Source organism: Anomaloglossus baeobatrachus, chromosome 7 (assembly GCF_048569485.1).
Source record: "Anomaloglossus baeobatrachus isolate aAnoBae1 chromosome 7, aAnoBae1.hap1, whole genome shotgun sequence".
NCBI classification, from domain to species: Eukaryota; Metazoa; Chordata; class Amphibia; order Anura; family Aromobatidae; genus Anomaloglossus; species Anomaloglossus baeobatrachus.
Genome location: NC_134359.1, coordinates 272,943,084 through 272,960,583, shown reverse-complemented (window position 1 = coordinate 272,960,583; position 17,500 = coordinate 272,943,084). Strand labels below are relative to the sequence as shown.

General features: G+C 45.5%; 1 protein-coding gene across 2 annotated transcripts in view; it reads left to right on the top strand.

Moving 5' to 3' along the window:
- Nucleotides 1-8,216, top strand: part of LOC142245438 (uncharacterized) — a 54,259-nt gene extending 46,043 nt beyond the window's left edge. Inside the window, exons 9-10 of one of the 2 annotated variants that reach the window (XM_075318139.1) lie at nucleotides 7,424-7,565; nucleotides 7,796-8,216. In XM_075318139.1, the coding sequence (XP_075174254.1) occupies nucleotides 7,424-7,565; nucleotides 7,796-7,870 (217 nt within the window). In that variant the 3' untranslated portion in view covers nucleotides 7,871-8,216. Of the gene's footprint in view, nucleotides 1-7,423; nucleotides 7,593-7,795 lie in introns of both variants that reach the window. The other variant, XM_075318138.1, reaches the window with a different exon arrangement.
- Nucleotides 8,217-17,500: the final 9,284 nt, after the last annotated feature.

Below are 17,500 nucleotides of genomic sequence, written 5' to 3'. Positions count from 1 at the left end.
TTATAGTCACTTTTTTGTGCCAATTTTTCAGTATTTTCTTTTGCTCTTTTGCTTTAAATTAGCTCCAAACATCTGGATAAGGAAAACTCCACCAACACTGTCACTTTAAATTAAAAAAAATAATGAAAAAAGAAGAAAAAAAACCCCTATAAATTTAACACAAAATTATGAGCTCGCTGACAGATTCTCAGTTAACTCATTCTGTAGCCAACAGTGCAGCCCAGAGGCAATAAAAGGCAAATTTTGAAAGAAACCCAATTTAAGAAATTATTTTTTTGCCCCAAATACTGTATATGAATTTAGCTATAAAAAAAATGTACCCAAAGGGCAAACAACCCTTTTTTAGTTCTATAGGGGTTCCTACATGAGAATACTCCCATTCACTGACAGCAAGCAGAAATGATAAAAACTGAATTATTAGAATCCAAATTCTAGAGTAAATGTTGGTTAGGATTCTTTATTTTGCAGCGTTTGCCTTTTATCGTCTCTGGGTTGTACAGTTTATTGCTGGCTGCAGAATGAGTTAACGGAGAATCCGTCAGTGAGCTCAAAATTTTGCAGCGTTTGCCTTTTATCGCCTCTGGGTTGTCCGGTTTATTGCTGGCTACAGAATGAGTTAACGGAGAATCTGTCAGTGAGCTCCTTTTAATCATAACAGTGCAAAATTTTTAATGAAACCCAATTGCAAAACTTGCAATAAGGGCAAGAATTTGTTGTCCCTGAGCTTTTTCGTTATGTAGCCCGTGCCGTCTTTTCCAGATTAGCTAGTTATGGGTTTGCACAGATGTTCCCATTCACCAACAGCAAGCAGGAATTTTATAAGTGACGAGGAGGTGAAATTTAACCCATGTTTGAAAGTTTGAGAACTTTTGTCTACGATGCGGTGAAGCTTGCAGACTCGCCGGCCCCTGCATTGCGTCCCTGGCAGAGCGCGCTGGAATAGATCGCTGCTTAATTAAAGGTTCATCTCCCCGCTGTGGTTTCCATCCTGTGCTCCATTACACAGACATCATGGAATCGGGAAGATTGTTCAAGGAGGCAAACAAATCAATTAGCGCTCGGCAGGCCCCCCCACCCACCCCGCCGGACCCCAGGACCATGTGCGGTTGTGGGGTCTTTTTAGGCTTTGTATGGTGTCAAGGTGACATCCAGAATCAGTGATGTATTTATCAACAGAAGGAACAGCCTTTATTCTGCCAAATCCCCTATTAGAGCATATGGTCATAATGGGGGGCCTGGGGGGTCTCCGCTCATAATGGCCACTTGTAATACTACATTTCAACTGTAGGGGTCACTGTAGAGTGCATGCATATTTGGCTGCAGCTTTTTCCTGAAACCCCCCCAATATTCCGCTCTTCTTCCAGGGCTCCCATGCACTTCAAGGGTCATCTTTGGGTGGGGGGCACAGGAACCTAAAAACAGGGAACAAGCACCAAATATTTTTTGGTCGGTCGCTTTTAAAGGGGATCTGACATGTTTAGTTTAGTAAATACTTGTATTCCTCATTAAATAGCAATTCCACTACAAGTATTTACTCAACTATAGTAATTCCACTGCAGCTTAGAATGATGTGCTGTTCCTCTGTTATTCCTCCTGGAAATGCATTGACCAAGACTTGTATTCCTCATTAAATAGTACTTCCACTGCAGCTTAGAATTGTGTTGTTCCTCTGTTGTTCCTCCTGGAAATGCGTTGACCGCATGTTTTTAATGAGAAATACCAGTATTTACTGAACTAAACATGTGGTCAATGCATTTCCAGGAGGAATAACAGAGGAACAACACAATTCTAAGCTGCAGTGGAATTGCTATTTAGGGTACGCTCACACGAGCGTGAAAATCGGACGAGAGCAATGCGAGAAATTCTCGCATTATACTCGGACCAATGTTATTCTATGAGTGCGAGCTGTTGGTCAGCTTTTCTCGCATCCAGATTCTGGATGCGAAAAAAGCGGCAGCATGCTGCGTATGCATACGTAAAACGTCTCTGACTCGCCAATACAAGTCTATGGGTGCGAGAAAAAAACGGACGTCACACGGACCATCCTAGTGACATCCGTTTTTATGAATACAATTCTATCATGTAGCATAGAACACTGTAAATGTTTGTTATGGACTGTAAATGACTAATAGCTGCTGAGAAAAAAACGGATTGCAGACGGACAGCACACTGACAGCATACTGACAGCACACTGAGAGCACACTGAGAGCACACTGAGAGCACACTGATGACAAGTGAGAAAAATTCGTCTGACTCTCGCAAACGGGAATGGGACCGTTTTTTAATACGTTCGTGTGAGTCCAGCCTTAATGAGGAATACAAGTATTTACTCAACTATAGTAATTCCACTGCAGCTTAGAATGATGTGTTGTTCCTCTGTTATTCCTCCTGGAAATGCATTGACCACATGTTTAGTTGAGTAAATAATTGTATCCTTCATTAAATAGTAATTCCACTGCAGCTTAGAATGATGTGCTGTTCCTCTGTTATTCCTCCTGGAAATGCATTGACCACATGTTTAGTTCAGTAAATACTTGTATCCTTCATTAAATAGTAATTCCACTGCAGCTTAGAATGATGTGCTGTTCCTCTGTTATTCCTCCTGGAAATGCATTGACCACATGTTTTTAATGAGGAATACAATTTATTTATTCAACTAAACATGTGGTTAATGCATTTCCAGGAAGAATAACAGAGGAACAACACAATTCTAAGCTGCAGTGGAATTGCTATTTAATGAGGAACACAAATATTTACTCAACTATAGTAATTCCACTGCAGCTTAGAATGATGTGTTGTTCCTCTGTTATTCCTCCTGGAAATGCATTGACCACATGTTTAGTTGAGTAAATAATTGTAGTCCTCATTAAATAGTAATTCCACTGCAGCTTAGAATGATGTGCCGTTCCTCTGTTATTCCTCCTGGAAATGCATTGACCACATGTTTTTAATGAGGAATACAATTTATTTATTCAACTAAACATGTGGTTAATGCATTTCCAGGAAGAATAACAGAGGAACAACACAATTCTAAGCTGCAGTGGAATTGCTATTTAATGAGGAACACAAATATTTACTCAACTATAGTAATTCCACTGCAGCTTAGAATGATGTGTTGTTCCTCTGTTATTCCTCCTGGAAATGCATTGACCACATGTTTAGTTGAGTAAATAATTGTATTCCTCATTAAATAGTAATTCCACTGCAGCTTAGAATGATGTGCCGTTCCTCTGTTATTCCTCCTGGAAATGCATTGACCACATGTTTAGTTCAGTAAATACTTGTATCCCTCATTAAATAGTAATTCCACTGCAGCTTAGAATGATGTGCTGTTCCTCTGTTATTCCTCCTGGAAATGCATTGACCACATGTTTTTAATGAGGAATACAAGTATTTACTCAACTAAACATGTGGTCATTGGATTTCCAGGAGGAATAACACAATTCTAAGCTGCAGTGGAATTACTATTTATTGAAGAATACACGAGTATTTACACAACTATAGTAATTCCACTGCAGCTTAGAATGATGTGTTGTTCCTCCTGGAAATGCATTGACCACATGTTTTTAATGAGGAATACAAGTTGTTCCTCTGTTGTTCCTCCTGGAAATACTTTGACCACATGTGTAGTTGAGTAAACACTTGTATTCCTCATTAAATAGTAATTCCACTGCAGCTTAGAATGATGTGATGCTCCTCTGTTGTTCCTCCTGGAAATGCATTGACCACATGTTTTTAATGAGGAATACAAGTTATTTACTCAACTAAACATGTGGTCAATGCATTCCCAGGAGGAATAACAGAGGAACAACACAATTCTAAGCTGTAGTGGAAATACTATTTAATGAGGAATACAAGTATTTACTCAACTATAGTAATTCCACTGCAGCTTAGAATGATGTGCTGTTCCTCTGTTATTGCTCCTGGAAATGAATTGACCACTAAATATCAAAATTCCCTTTTTCAAAAAAGTGTGTTCCTACATCTAAATGAAAAAGGGGATTTTGATAAAGGGGTGTCAGCACTGATTGGACAGGGCTATCCCGTAACCAAATGTAAATTTATTTGTGAATTTTTAGGGGAAATATCACAAAAAGAGGATAAAGGCAGAGATCTAGGAACAGATGTGATGACCCCAAAACTCGCCGTCTCCTCTGATTCCTAGTCCTGTTACATATTTCCTTCCGGATACACATGTAGGTGTGAGCGGTAGCAGTGGCGACTTTGCTGTACGTTACTGGCCCTTTAACCACAGCACTCATATATATAGGACAACAGCGAACCCTGCGGCCCCCGCTGCACCGTGCCGAGGGATTAGCTCCATGAATAGGGACAGAAAAGTGCAGACTTCATGCTTTACTATAGAAAGTACAAATCTGGACACTTCTCTATTCTGTGGAGTGGTTGGGGCACAATGCACCCACCTGCTCTGTCCTTCTGCGTCCGGTACATTGACGACATCCCACACCGTGCAATGTGGAAATAGGAAACTGCGATGAGGATTCACATTAAATATATAAAAATCCAAGTATTATTGCATTAAACCCTAATACATCCATTCCCTGTACCCTGAAATACGAGGGGCTCAGCAGGACCTGATCTATACATGTAATCCCATTGTCAGACACCAGGTGGCAGCAGATACTCAGAGATCACTTAGTGTAGTGTTACCCATTGTGACAGTGGCTGCACCATAGGGGCCATAGTGGAGGACAAACACAAGGAGGCCAAATAGCATGGACGACCTGCCAGTGTAACACATGACCCCTAACAAGTCTATGTTAACAAGAAGTAGGGAACAGATAGAGTATAGGTAATAGTTTATAACCATAGAGCTGTATAGGGGCCATATATACAATGCATCAGGTTTTCAAATTCCCCCTTTTTATTTACAATAAATTGCTACAGTTGTAGCCATAGCTGCACACACAGACACGCACGCACACGCGCACACGCACACACGCACGCACACACATATACATATATATATATATATATATAAAATCTGCATTGAGGATAAACTTAGATGCAACACTTTTCTCCTTTGTGGAGATAATCCCTCAACCTCACAGGTGCGGCTTATCAAGATGCTGATTAGACGGCATGATTATTGCACAGGTGTGACTCCGGCTGGCCAGAATAATTATTGCACAGGTGTGCCTTATTACACAGGTGTGCCTTATTGCACAGGTGCGGCACATCAAGATGCTGATTAGTCAGTATGATTATTGCACAGGTGTGCTTCCGGCTGGCCAGCATGATTATTGCAGAGGTGTGCCTTAGGCTGGCCAGCATGATTATTGCAGAGGGGTGCCTCCGGCTGGCCAGCATGATTATTGCACAGGTGTGCCTCCGGCTGGCCAGCATGATTAGTGCACAGGTGTGCCTTATTAGTGCACAGGTGTGCCTTATTAGTGTACAGGTGTGATTTAGGCTGTCCACAATAAAAGGCCACTCTAAAATGTACAGTTTTACAGTATTGGGGAGATCCCTGACGAGGGTCAGAAAACCAGTCAGTATCTGGTGTGAGCACCATTTGCCAGTCCGCCATCTGCCCCGTACAGTGAGAACCAGGATTCATCCATGAAGAGAAACCTCTGCAATGTGGCAGACACCATTGAATGTGAACATTCGCCCACTCACGTTGGTTACTATGACGCTCTGCAGTCCGGTGGAGACCCCCGATGAGGACGAGGAGCAGCAGATGAGCTTCCCTGAGACTCGTCTGACAGTTTGTTGCAGCCGCTGTCCGGGAGCCGGTGTTAGACAATCTTGGAGGTGAAGCTGCTGGATGTGGGGGTCCTGGGCTGCTGCGGTTACACGTGGTCTGCGGGTGTGAGGTCAGTTGGATGTTCTGCCAAATTCTCTGAAACACCCTTGGAGACGACTTAGGCCACTTTCACGTTTTGTTTTTTCCTACATTCAGTGTTCCCGTCGGAGATTCCGTCCGAACAGCCCCGCAAAAAGTGTTTCAGACGCATGCGCCGACGGGGCCATTGACGGTAATAGAGCAGAATACGTCCGGGGGTCCGCCTGCAGAAAGCGTATATGTCCAAAAATGGTGCACACGCTGACTGTCTGCTCCATTATAGTCAATGGCCCCGTCGGCGCATGCGTCAGAAACACGTTTTGTGGGGCTGTTCAGACGGAGGCTCCGACGAGAACACTGAACGTAGGAAAAAAACGAAATGTGAAAGCGGACTTATGGCAGAGAAATGAACACAATTCACGGGAACAGCTCTGGAGACATTCCTGCAATCAGCAGCCAACTGCACGCCCCCTCAAAACTGGTGACAGCTGTGGCATTGTACTGTGTGATGAAACTACACATTTTAGAGTGGCCTTTTTTTTTGCGGCCAACCTAAGGGGCACACCTGTGCAATAATCATGCTGGCCAGCCTAAGGCACACCTGTGCAATAATCATGCTGGCCAGGATAAGGCACACCTGTGCAATAATCATGCTGGCCAGCCTAAGACACACCTGTGCAATAATCATGCTGGCCAGCCTAAGGCACACCTGTGCAATAATCATGCTGGCCAGGCTAAGGAACACCTGTGCAATAATCATGCTGGCCAGCCGAAGGCACACCTGTGCAATAATCATGCTGGCCAGCCAAAGGCACACCTGTGCAATAATCATGCTGGTCAGCCTAAGGCACACCTGTGTAATAATCATGCTGTCTAATCAGCATCTTGATATTCCATCTACCTCACAGGTGCGGCATATCTCAGTAAAGGTGAAGTGTCACTAACACAAATTTAGATAAATTTGTGAATATTTGAGCTTTTGTGTCCATAGAAATTCTTGGATCTTTGAGTTCAGCTCATGAATAATGGGAGTAAAAACACAAAATATTGCAATTTATAGTTTTGCTCAATGTGTGTGTGCGTGTGTGTATATATATATATATATACACAGTATATATACTGTGTATATATATATATATATATATATATATATATATATATATATATATATATATATAAAATATATACACACACACACACACACACACACACACACACACACACACACACACACACTCCAAGCCCATTCTAACTTCCCTGCATAGATGCAGCTGTAAAAGTATGTTCCCTGCTGCCACCACTAGGGGGAGATTACTGCACACATGGATTTAGCCGGATAGCATCGTATACTGTGTGCTCCCTCTAGTGGTGGCTCCAGCGAGACAAGTATTTCCCTCCTGATGGGGGTGCTAGCGGTCAGACCACTATTGGTTTGACGTTTATCACCTAGATTCTGTATACATGATGAATTATTGGTGGACGCTTCCCTCTAAGATTTCTTACACAGATTCTGGATCTCCCAGTCTACGCCGAGGGTTAATTCTGGGTTCTTGCCCCTTTACATTACAGACCCGTGCTCTCTGGTTGTAATTTTGCTCCGATTCCATCTTTCAGGCTGGAGACAAGTTGCAGCAGCGTCAACGACTTGATGATCGACTCCGGGAAAGCGAGCGACGTGTCAGTGTGCAGCTGGCCTATGGAGCCGATCCACTGGACTCCCTTCCCCATCCTGCACCAGCTTTCCCTGCAGTCTCCGGTACGTGGCGCAGACGGACATTATAGGGTGAGGAATAGGATTAAAAAAAAAAAAAAAAAGTATTTTTTATTTTTTCACCCAGAAAATTCCAGAAAAAAATGAACTTACTAATGAGAATGTTCTACAGACCCCACGGGACCATTTTGAGTTTGTCTAAGGTCTCAGCTGCCCTTTTGGACTTTTTGTTGGGGATCCCGCAGACTCGTGACTTCTTGTTTGTTTTCTTCTAGTTTCACGCTCGCAGACCCCATTCCTACTTTGAAGGGATGGAACTGGTGAACACAGAGAGGAGCTGGACCGCATAGCTGCTGCAACTGATGGAAAAACCTTTTAAGAAGGGCTAGAGAACAACGTAGTATAAAAAGGGACGCTCATCCCAGTGCCTGCACCCTATGAATACACTGACCGGAGCGACTCCTTACACAACTCGTCCCACATGTCCACGAGAGGGACCACGCACAGACTGTGTACATCATCCCATGTGATTGCAGAAACTCCCAAGTCGACCCCTATAGAGACTGCTCTGGACCTAACACATCGCGGCCGTCTGACATCATCCTCATCATCCTCTACTGTGCTGCAGATTGATTCTTGCAACAGATCCACCACTTAATTCATTACCAATAATAAAGTGTGGCTCTGCTGGTACAAGTTATTTGTTGAGGGGAGGGTCTTATACGATCAGGACGGTCCGGGAGATGCGGCCACTGACCGGGCTCTCATCTTTCCAAAATCTTCCATAACAAACCTTCCATGTGTGTCACATACCTCACCCACAGACGCCCAAAACCCTTTCTACCTTTGCTAATGGAGTGTATGGAGGAAGAGAGGAGAGAAGTGCATGGAGGAAGAGAGGAGAGGAGTGCATGGAGGAAGAGAGGAGTGAAGGAGTGGAGTGCACGGAGGAAGAGAGGAGCGGAGTGCACGGAGGAGGAGCGGAGTGCACGGAGGAGGAGCGGAGTGCACGGAGGAGGAGCGGAGTGCACGGAGGAGGAGCGGAGTGCAGTGCATGGAAATGTGGAGTGGAGTGTATGGAGGAGGAGAGGAGTATATGGAGGAGGAGAGGAGTGGAGGAGTGGAGTGGAGGAGGAGAGGAGTGTAGGAGTGGAGGAGTGGCGTGCATGGAGGAGTGGAGTGCATGAAGGAGGAGAGGAGTGCATGGAGGAGTGCATGGAGGAGGAGAGAAGTGGAGGAGTGTATGGAGGAGGAGAGTTGTGCATGGAGGAGGAGAGGAGTGCATGGAGGAGTGTATGGAGGAGGAGAGTTGTGCATGGAGGAAGAGAGGAGTGCATGGAGGAGTGCATGGAGGAGGAGAGAAGTGGATGGAGGAGGAGTGGAGTGCATGGAGGAGGAGTGGAGTGCATGGAGGAGGAGAGGAGTAGAGTGCATGGAGGAGGAGAGGAGTGGGGAGGAGTGCATGGAGGAGGAGAGTTGTGCATGGAGGAGGAGAGGAGTGCATGGAGGAGGAGAGGAGTGGATGGAGGAGGAGAGGAGTGGATGGAGGAGGAGTGGAGTGCATGGAGGAGGAGTGGAGTGCATGGAGGAGGAGAGGAGTGGGGAGGAGTGCATGGAGGAGGAGAGTTGTGCATGGAGGAGCAGAGGAGTGCATGGAGGAGTGCATGGAGGAGGAGAGAAGTGGATGGAGGAGGAGTGGAGTGGATGGAGGAGGAGTGGAGTGCATGGAGGAGGAGAGGAGTGGGGAGGAGTGCATGGAGGAGGAGAGTTGTGCATGGAGGAGCAGAGGAGTGCATGGAGGAGTGCATGGAGGAGGAGAGAAGTGGATGGAGGAGGAGTGGAGTGCATGGAGGAGGAGTGGAGTGCATGGAGGAGGAGAGGAGTAGAGTGCATGGAGGAGGAGAGGAGTAGAGTGCATGGAGGAGGAGAGGAGTGGAGAGGAGTGCATGGAGGAGGAGAGGAGTGGAGAGGAGTGCATGGAGGAGGAGAGGAGTGCATGACTTATAAGCTGGAAGTGTTATTTTCTGGCACAGGGACTGAACGCCTGGTGCACAGCATAGCACAGGTACATTGCAGAAGACTCACGTAGATCTATTCATCTGCTTTTGGAGACTCAGCTACTGGTGATCCAATTTAGTTTCATATATACTGGGACATTGGGGTATAGCAACCAATTTTCTAATTTATCATATGATTTTAGGGGGGTAAAGTGCCTCGAAGGAGAACCGGTTACATAAAAATGGCAAAATAAGAAATTACCACCAAATGAGAGACTTTCCTCCACTATTATAGGGATGCAGGCTTTGCTATTTAACCAGGGTGAACTCAAAATCTAGTGAGATTGTCTTCTTAATTGTGTTGTATAGATCATTGCTGATGTCTTTCCTCCTTGGTATGTTATCACACGGCCAAATTCTCCAAGTCCAGCAAAGTACCAAAACTTCTGCTTTTATAGAGGTAAAGAACACCATGCACCAGGATTTTCCTATATACAGTGTGTCCACTGCCATTAACTTGAGAATGGCGGCAGCTATAGGCATAGAAGTGGTGTCTAGGTATAGTAAAGTATCCATGCACTACGCAATGTAACCACCTATAGCGCCACCTGGTGGAAAACAACGGAGTTAGTATTTTTAGCTCGACAATGGGACGAGATGGAGGAAAAAAAAAAAGTGAAGTTAAACATTGTAGGGCATCATCAATTCAATATGAATCGACACCTTGCATACAGAAATGCTATGATATGAAACCCATGACCCCCCCCCCCCCCCCCCAAAAAAAAAAAACAAAACAATGAATGCTGGTCACGCATATGGCGCACATTAGTGGCCCCCGTCAGCTGCAATGCACATCTGGCCTCTGCACATCATACTGTATCTTGCTGCACGCTGTGCAATATGGGAGGTGACACGTTTGCACAAGCATCTGTGATACGTGGTCGTAGGTCCTGCAATGTTGGTGTAGGGGTTGCATACACCTGCTGTTTGATGTGACCTCACAGAAAGAAGTCCAATGGGGTCAGGTCAGGTGAGCAAAGGCCACTCCACACAGCCACCATACCCAATGACTTGTAGGAAGGTCTCCATGAGGTATCGCTACACGTTCTAATCATAGCATTTCTGTATGCAAGGTGTCGATTCGTATTGAATTGATGATGCCCTACAACTTTGTAATTCACTTTTTTTCTCTCTCTCGTTCCGTTTGAGATAATTAAAAAAAAAAGCTAACGTTTTCCACTAGGTGGCGCTATAGGTGGTTTTATTGCGTAGCGCATGGCTACTTTACTATACCTAGACACCACTTCTATACCTATAGCTGCCGCCATTCTAAAGCTAATGGCGGTGGACAGGATATGGGTGGGCACACTGTAGACTAAAGCCAGTGCTAAACTGGTACTATCGTGCTGATTCTATACATACCTGTAGTTGTGAGATCAGATGTATATTTTCTGAAATAAAAGGCAAGTTTGTGAAATGCACTGTAATTTGATTAGATATTCTGTAGCTACTATCAATCGGTTGGTCGGGTTATGCTAGTTATTCTCACCCGTCTGCCTGACTGTCCTTTCTGCTGCCTGTTCTTCGTCCCTCCTTCTGTAATAACGGACAGGGGGAGCAAGGAAGTCAGGCAGGAAGGACAGGGCGAGCAAGGAAGTCAGGAAGGAAGGACAGGGGGAGCAAGGAAGTCAGGAAGGAAGGACAGGGGGAGCAAGGAAGTCAGGAAGGAAGGACAGGGGGAGCAAGGAAGTCAGGAAGGAAGGACAGGGGGAGCAAGGAAGTCAGGAAGGAAGGACAGGGGGAGCAAGGAAGTCAGGAAGGAAGGAAAGGGGGAGCAAGGAAGTCAGGAAGGAAGGACAGGGGGAGCAAGGAAGTCAGGAAGGAAGGACAGGGGGAGCAAGGAAGTCAGGAAGGAAGGACAGGGGGAGCAAGGAAGTCAGGAAGGAAAGACAGGGGGAGCAAGGAAGTCAGGAAGGAAGGACAGGGGGAGCAAGGAAGTCAGGAAGGAAGGAAAGGGGGAGCAAGGAAGTCAGGAAGGAAGGACAGGGGGAGCAAGGAAGTCAGGAAGGAAGGACAGGGGGAGCAAGGAAGTCAGGAAGGAAGGAAAGGGGGAGCAAGGAAGTCAGGAAGGAAGGAAAGGGGGAGCAAGGAAGTCAGGAAGGAAGGACAGGGGGAGCAAGGAAGTCAGGAAGGAAGGACAGGGGGAGCAAGGAAGTCAGGAAGGAAAGACAGGGGGAGCAAGGAAGTCAGGAAGGAAGGACAGGGGGAGCAAGGAAGTCAGGAAGGAAGGACAGGGGGAGCAAGGAAGTCAGGAAGGAAGGACAGGGGGAGCAAGGAAGTCAGGAAGGAAAGACAGGGGGAGCAAGGAAGTCAGGAAGGAAGGACAGGGGGAGCAAGGAAGTCAGGAAGGAAAGACAGGGGGAGAAAGGAAGTCAGGAAGGAAGGACAGGGGGAGTCAGGAAGGAAGGACAGGGGGAGCAAGCAAGGAAGGAAGGACAGGGGGAGCAAGCAAGGAAGGAAGGACAGGGGGAGCAAGGAAGGGAGGACAGGGGGAGCAAGGAAGGGAGGACAGGCAGACAGGGACGAAAATAAGTAGCAAAACCCAATCCACCTATTAGATATTCTGTAGCTTCTGTTAATCAAGTAACAGTGCATTTTACAAACTTTACTTGCCTGTATTTCAGAAAGTATACATCCGATCTCACAACTATAGGTATGTATAGAATCAGTATGATAGCACCAGTATAGCACTGGTTTTAGTTTATACATGAAAATCTTAGCAATTAGTCCTTTTTAAAACATGCCTCAATTTCCCAAGACCAGCAAAGTGCCAAAACTCCTGCTTTTGTAGAGGTAGTTAAAACATGCTTCAATTCTTCAAGACCAGCAAAGTACCAGAACATCTGCTTTTATATAGTCACACCTGCTGGTAATAAAAGTGTAGTCACATGTTGTTGCTCATCTATGTAGTGAAGTAATTTTTAAAGGGACCTTGTCAGCAGGTTTTTGCCATTTATTCTAAGATCAGCATGATGAAGGCGCAGAGAGCTACATTTTGGCAATGAGTAGCTTGTTCAGCAGCTTGCTGTAGTGTCAATACTAAGTGTTTATTAGCAAGAAATCACTCCAGGAGAATAGGAGTCGAATCCATGTAACCATGATAATCTGTGTAACCACGCCCTCACCACTGATTGGCTACTTTTTAGCAGGAATCTGCTAGTCAATGGTGTGGGAGGAGTTGCACAACGCAGCATTCATATCACTGCTACGTCTAGAATAGAGCAAAAAAGGGATTTTGTCAAAACGGCACCAGGTTCTTCAGTAAGTGACACTGGATTCAAGTTCTCAGCCCTAACATACCAAAATCCTACTCATGAATTCCCTTTAAAAAGGGACTCTGTCAGGTCCATTATACACTAGAACCACAAATAGATATAGAACCGAGGTATGGTATCAACATAAGACCACAAAAGAAGCAATACCTCTAAAAATATAATTTAATTTTATTTAGAAAAATATAAAAATATGACAGTGTCTCTCTAAAAAATACATAAAGGACAAGTCGTCAAATTACTGATCTCATAGCCTTTGTTGACCCTTCCTGACGACGGAGGGTGTCCTAAGTTAGACACACTAATAGTGTATATATCGGTGTAACACTATCAACTAAAGAAATTGGACTCTTCATGTATAGAAGTCCCTGCTGCCCTATGTGACCTAGACATGGAGAGGATGTGATCCATAAGCCTATTAAACACAAGGATAGGAAGACCCCTGTGATATCTTAGGAGCGCTATTTGATATACTAAACTCCTAGCATCCTATAGGCTATTCATCCATATTTGGAAGCATCTGCCTTCATATACATTTACATTCTTTTCGGAGTTAGAAGAGACAAGCTTCTGAATGGGAATATCTGCCAGCACATTGTGATTAAAACACAGACTCTGGTGTATTATCAAAAGGCTTTCGGTTTGGACCTATCTCGTATCCCTTTCGGTAGCTATTACCGTGATGTGTGACTTTTACCCCTGATGATCCCCCTGTATTGCGTTAGGTGGGGGAGAAACGTGTCGGGAGAGCGTGGGGTGACAGCTACTGCAGCGGGTCCCCTACAGCTCCACCTAACAATTACAATTTTGATCTGACTGAAGTATCTTATCGAGTCAGGAACCAAATTTAACACATTTGTGTTTGTGTGTATACTTATGGTTTTGCACTAGTCACCTGGGTTGGTGGTGGACACCCCTTGGCTAGAGATAGGGACAGGGAGGGACAGCCACCCGGAACGGGGAGTGTCTTGTAACTTAGGACACCCTCCGTCGTCAGGAAGGGTCAACAAAGGCTATGAGATCAGTAATTTGACGACTACCGTGTTTCCCCGATAGTAAGACACCCCCGATAGTAAGACGTAGTGGATGTTTTGGGGGGGTCGGCTAATGTAAGACGTACCCCGAAAGTAAGACGTAGTAAAAATTTTTATTTTTTTTCTTCTTTACAGTACAGTTACAGCGGCCGAGCGCTCAGCTGAGCGCCCCGACACATGCCGGCGGTCGGGCGCTCAGCTGAGCGCGCCGACACATGCCGGCGGTCGGGCGCTCAGCTGAGCGCCCCGACACATGCCGGCGGTCGGGCGCTCAGCTGAGCGCGCCGACACATGCCGGCGGTCGGGCGCTCAGCTGAGCGCGCCGACACATGCCGGCGGTCGGGCGCTCAGCTGAGAGCCGACACATGCCGGCGGTCGGGCGCTCAGCTGAGAGACGACACATGCCGGCGGTCGGGCGCTCAGCTGAGAGACGACACATGCCGGCGGTCGGGCGCTCAGCTGAACGCTCGGCTACCGAGAAATGTTGCAGTAATGTTGTCCGTGGTCCATCAGGACCATGGACAACATACAAAATCACGCAGCCTCAGTGCCCTCATGTGCAGCTGCTGGTGGTTAAGTTTCCTTAACTTGCGGTACACTTAGGGCGCAATCACGGCAAGTCCCCATACGGTACATTGCATGGAGACTTGCTGCGATTGCTGTGGGATTTTTTTTCCAATATAAGACATACCCCGAAAGTAAGACATAGTGGCACTTTTGGGGGTAAAAAGAAAGTACGACACTGTCTTACTTTCGGGGAAACACGGTATGAATATCTATCGCTGTCCTTTTCACGCTGAAACTCTCTTCCCAACATCTCACTGGCACTGTTTTGTCCTTTATGTATTTTTTAGAGAAACACCGTTTGTCATATTTTTATATTTTTCTAAATAAAATTAAATATATATTTTTAGAGGTATTGCTTCTTCTGTGGTCTTAGGTCCATTATACACCCAGAACCACGAGCAGTTCTGGGTGCATATTGCCAATCCCTGTATACACTAGCATAAAGAGCTTTAGAAAAAGTATTTCTAAAGATCTTTTATCGTATGCTAATGAGTGAGGGGACTAGTCCCCTGGGCGTTCGTTCCCTTGGCTAGTCGTCCCCATTAGCATGTTAGTACACCCCTGTGGGCGTGGTAACATGCTAATAAACATGCAGCGTCAGAGGATGATCTCACTCACCTCTCTGCTGCCAGACACTGGATTTCGGCTTAGTGCAAATGACCCTGGAGTTTCGGTCATGCGCACTATGAAGCCAGGTGTATGCGTCCTGGCTTCAAACTGAAGTGGTGTGCACGGAGCCGAAATCCAACATCAGGCAGCGGAGAGGTGAGTGAGATCATCCTCTGACGAGAGTCCCAGGAGATCAGAAGACAACGGCACAATCCATTCGCTATCCAACACGTGTATTAAAAATGCGGTGAGAGTCGGGTGAGGCCCCAATGGGCCGACGGCCGTTTCGCACCTCCTAGTGCTTCCACGGGTCCACGCATCCTCTGACGCCGTGCATTCTTAGCATGTTACATCATCCACAGGGGCGTAGTAGCATACTAATGGAGCCAACTAGCCAGAGGAACAGATGCCCAGGGGACTAGTCCCCGAGGTCATTAGCATACGATAAAAGATCTTTAGAAATACACTTATCTATGCTAGTGTATACAGGTACAGTTAGGCAGGGATTAGAGATCTGCACCCAGAACTGCCCGTGGTACTGGGTGCACATTGCACCTGACCGAAAACCTTTAAAAGGGAGACTAAGGACCAGATAATACAGAAACACCACGGTTACTTACCAGTAGCCGTTTTTTCCAAAACCCATGACAGCACCACGTGAGAGGGATCCGCCCAGCAAAGACAGGAAACCATTCTGAATAAAAGGGCGGTACCTCTCCCCTTCGTCAGTTGATTACCGAGAACGAGAGGACCTCTAACAAATGTTAGAACTTACTCTATCACCACTAAACACACACAAGCATCCCCAGAAGTGCACACCAAGGATGAGAAAGGGAGGGATTATATGGGTGCTGTCATGGGTTCTGGAAAAACCGGCTACCGGTAAGTAACCGTGGTGTTTTCCCCTCACCCATGACAGCACCACGTGAGAGATTTCCAGAGAAACCTAATTAGGGAGGGACCACCGTCTCAAGCACCAGTCTACCAAACGAAAGAAAAAAGTAGGAAACCAACTGAAGAAGGGGAGAGGTACCGCCCTTTTATTCAGAATGGTTTCCGATCCTCGCTGGGCGGATCCCTCTCTCATGTGGTGCTGTCATGGGGTGAGGGCAAAAATCCCCTAGAATTTAAAGAGGATGTGCTTATTTTTTTTCCTCATGACCGTAGCGCTCTCTTCGGAAGAAAGCTATCTAGCTAGCGCCTCACTTTTTGGAGGTAGCACCCTCCCCTCCCCCATCCACACAGCATTTAAAGGGCAAGACATGTAATTTAGAGGGTAGCGAATTACAATGGTCAGCATCACAGAATTTTTTCTGTATTGACCAGATGTAACTTGCATACTTCCACCCACCCAATGGCATTGCCAATAACCAGTCCCATTAAAAAAATAAAATGAACGTTCAGTAATATGGCACTATGGAACCACGTCACCATACGTGGACCCTTTTCCTGCCCATTTGGCAGATTTGGGCAAACCTAGGTAATGAAAAGAAAAGACGAAGACGCTGGTATTTATTAAGAGCAAACGTACTTTATTACATAACAAGCTTCATAAAACAGAAATAAAACAGGAAGCATTCAAGCATTGAACAATACAATAAGATGCTGTAAAAAGAATCGCTCCATTCAAGTGTTTGGAGGGCAGCTAAACATTGAGATACTTTATACCTTCTCCTGGGAAGTGTCACAAAGCTAGCTTTGGTAGTTTTTTTTATTGTTTTTTTTATTACATTTTTCACTTTTTTTTTTATTGTTACTTCTTAATAATCAAGCCCCCCCAGAAAGTGTGCGAGACCAGAATTTATTAGAGGCCTCCGCACACATTACTCTTTTTTTTTGGGGTGATGGATCCTGCAACACGTTGCGTAGTAATACCGTGCAGGGTACCCCACGTTACTCCTCCCCACAGCTCCGATAAGAGCGGGGGGGGGGGGGGGCAGGATTTACTACAGTACTGTTTGTAATAAGTTACAGATAAAGTGTTTTGTCTTATTGAAATACAGAAGGCGGACTTGAAATGACTACCGTACGAGGATCACAGCGCACCGATTGGCAGATTAGAGCGACTTGTCTAGCTACACAATACAAAAACACCATTGTGCTAGGAAAGCACTGGGTAAAAAAAGGGGGGGGTAAGCAAGACAAAATGTGCTAGATACAAAGAAAATACAATGCTATTTAGTCACTGCTGGGTTGTTCTTTAACTGAGGTATAAAGGCGGTAAAAAGCATACTCAAGTGTTAATATCAAATCTCATTTCCAAGCGGCTGTGTCCTGTATATTTATATATATATTTATATATATAATTTTTTTTCAAGTTACAAGTTTAGTGCAGGATAGTACAGTTAGAAACAAACTCCTCCTTAAAGCAGAACCCCCAACCTCCGGCGGGTGCGGCAAAAGCCGGAGTTTTTGTTAGGTGGCGGTTTCATTTGTGCATC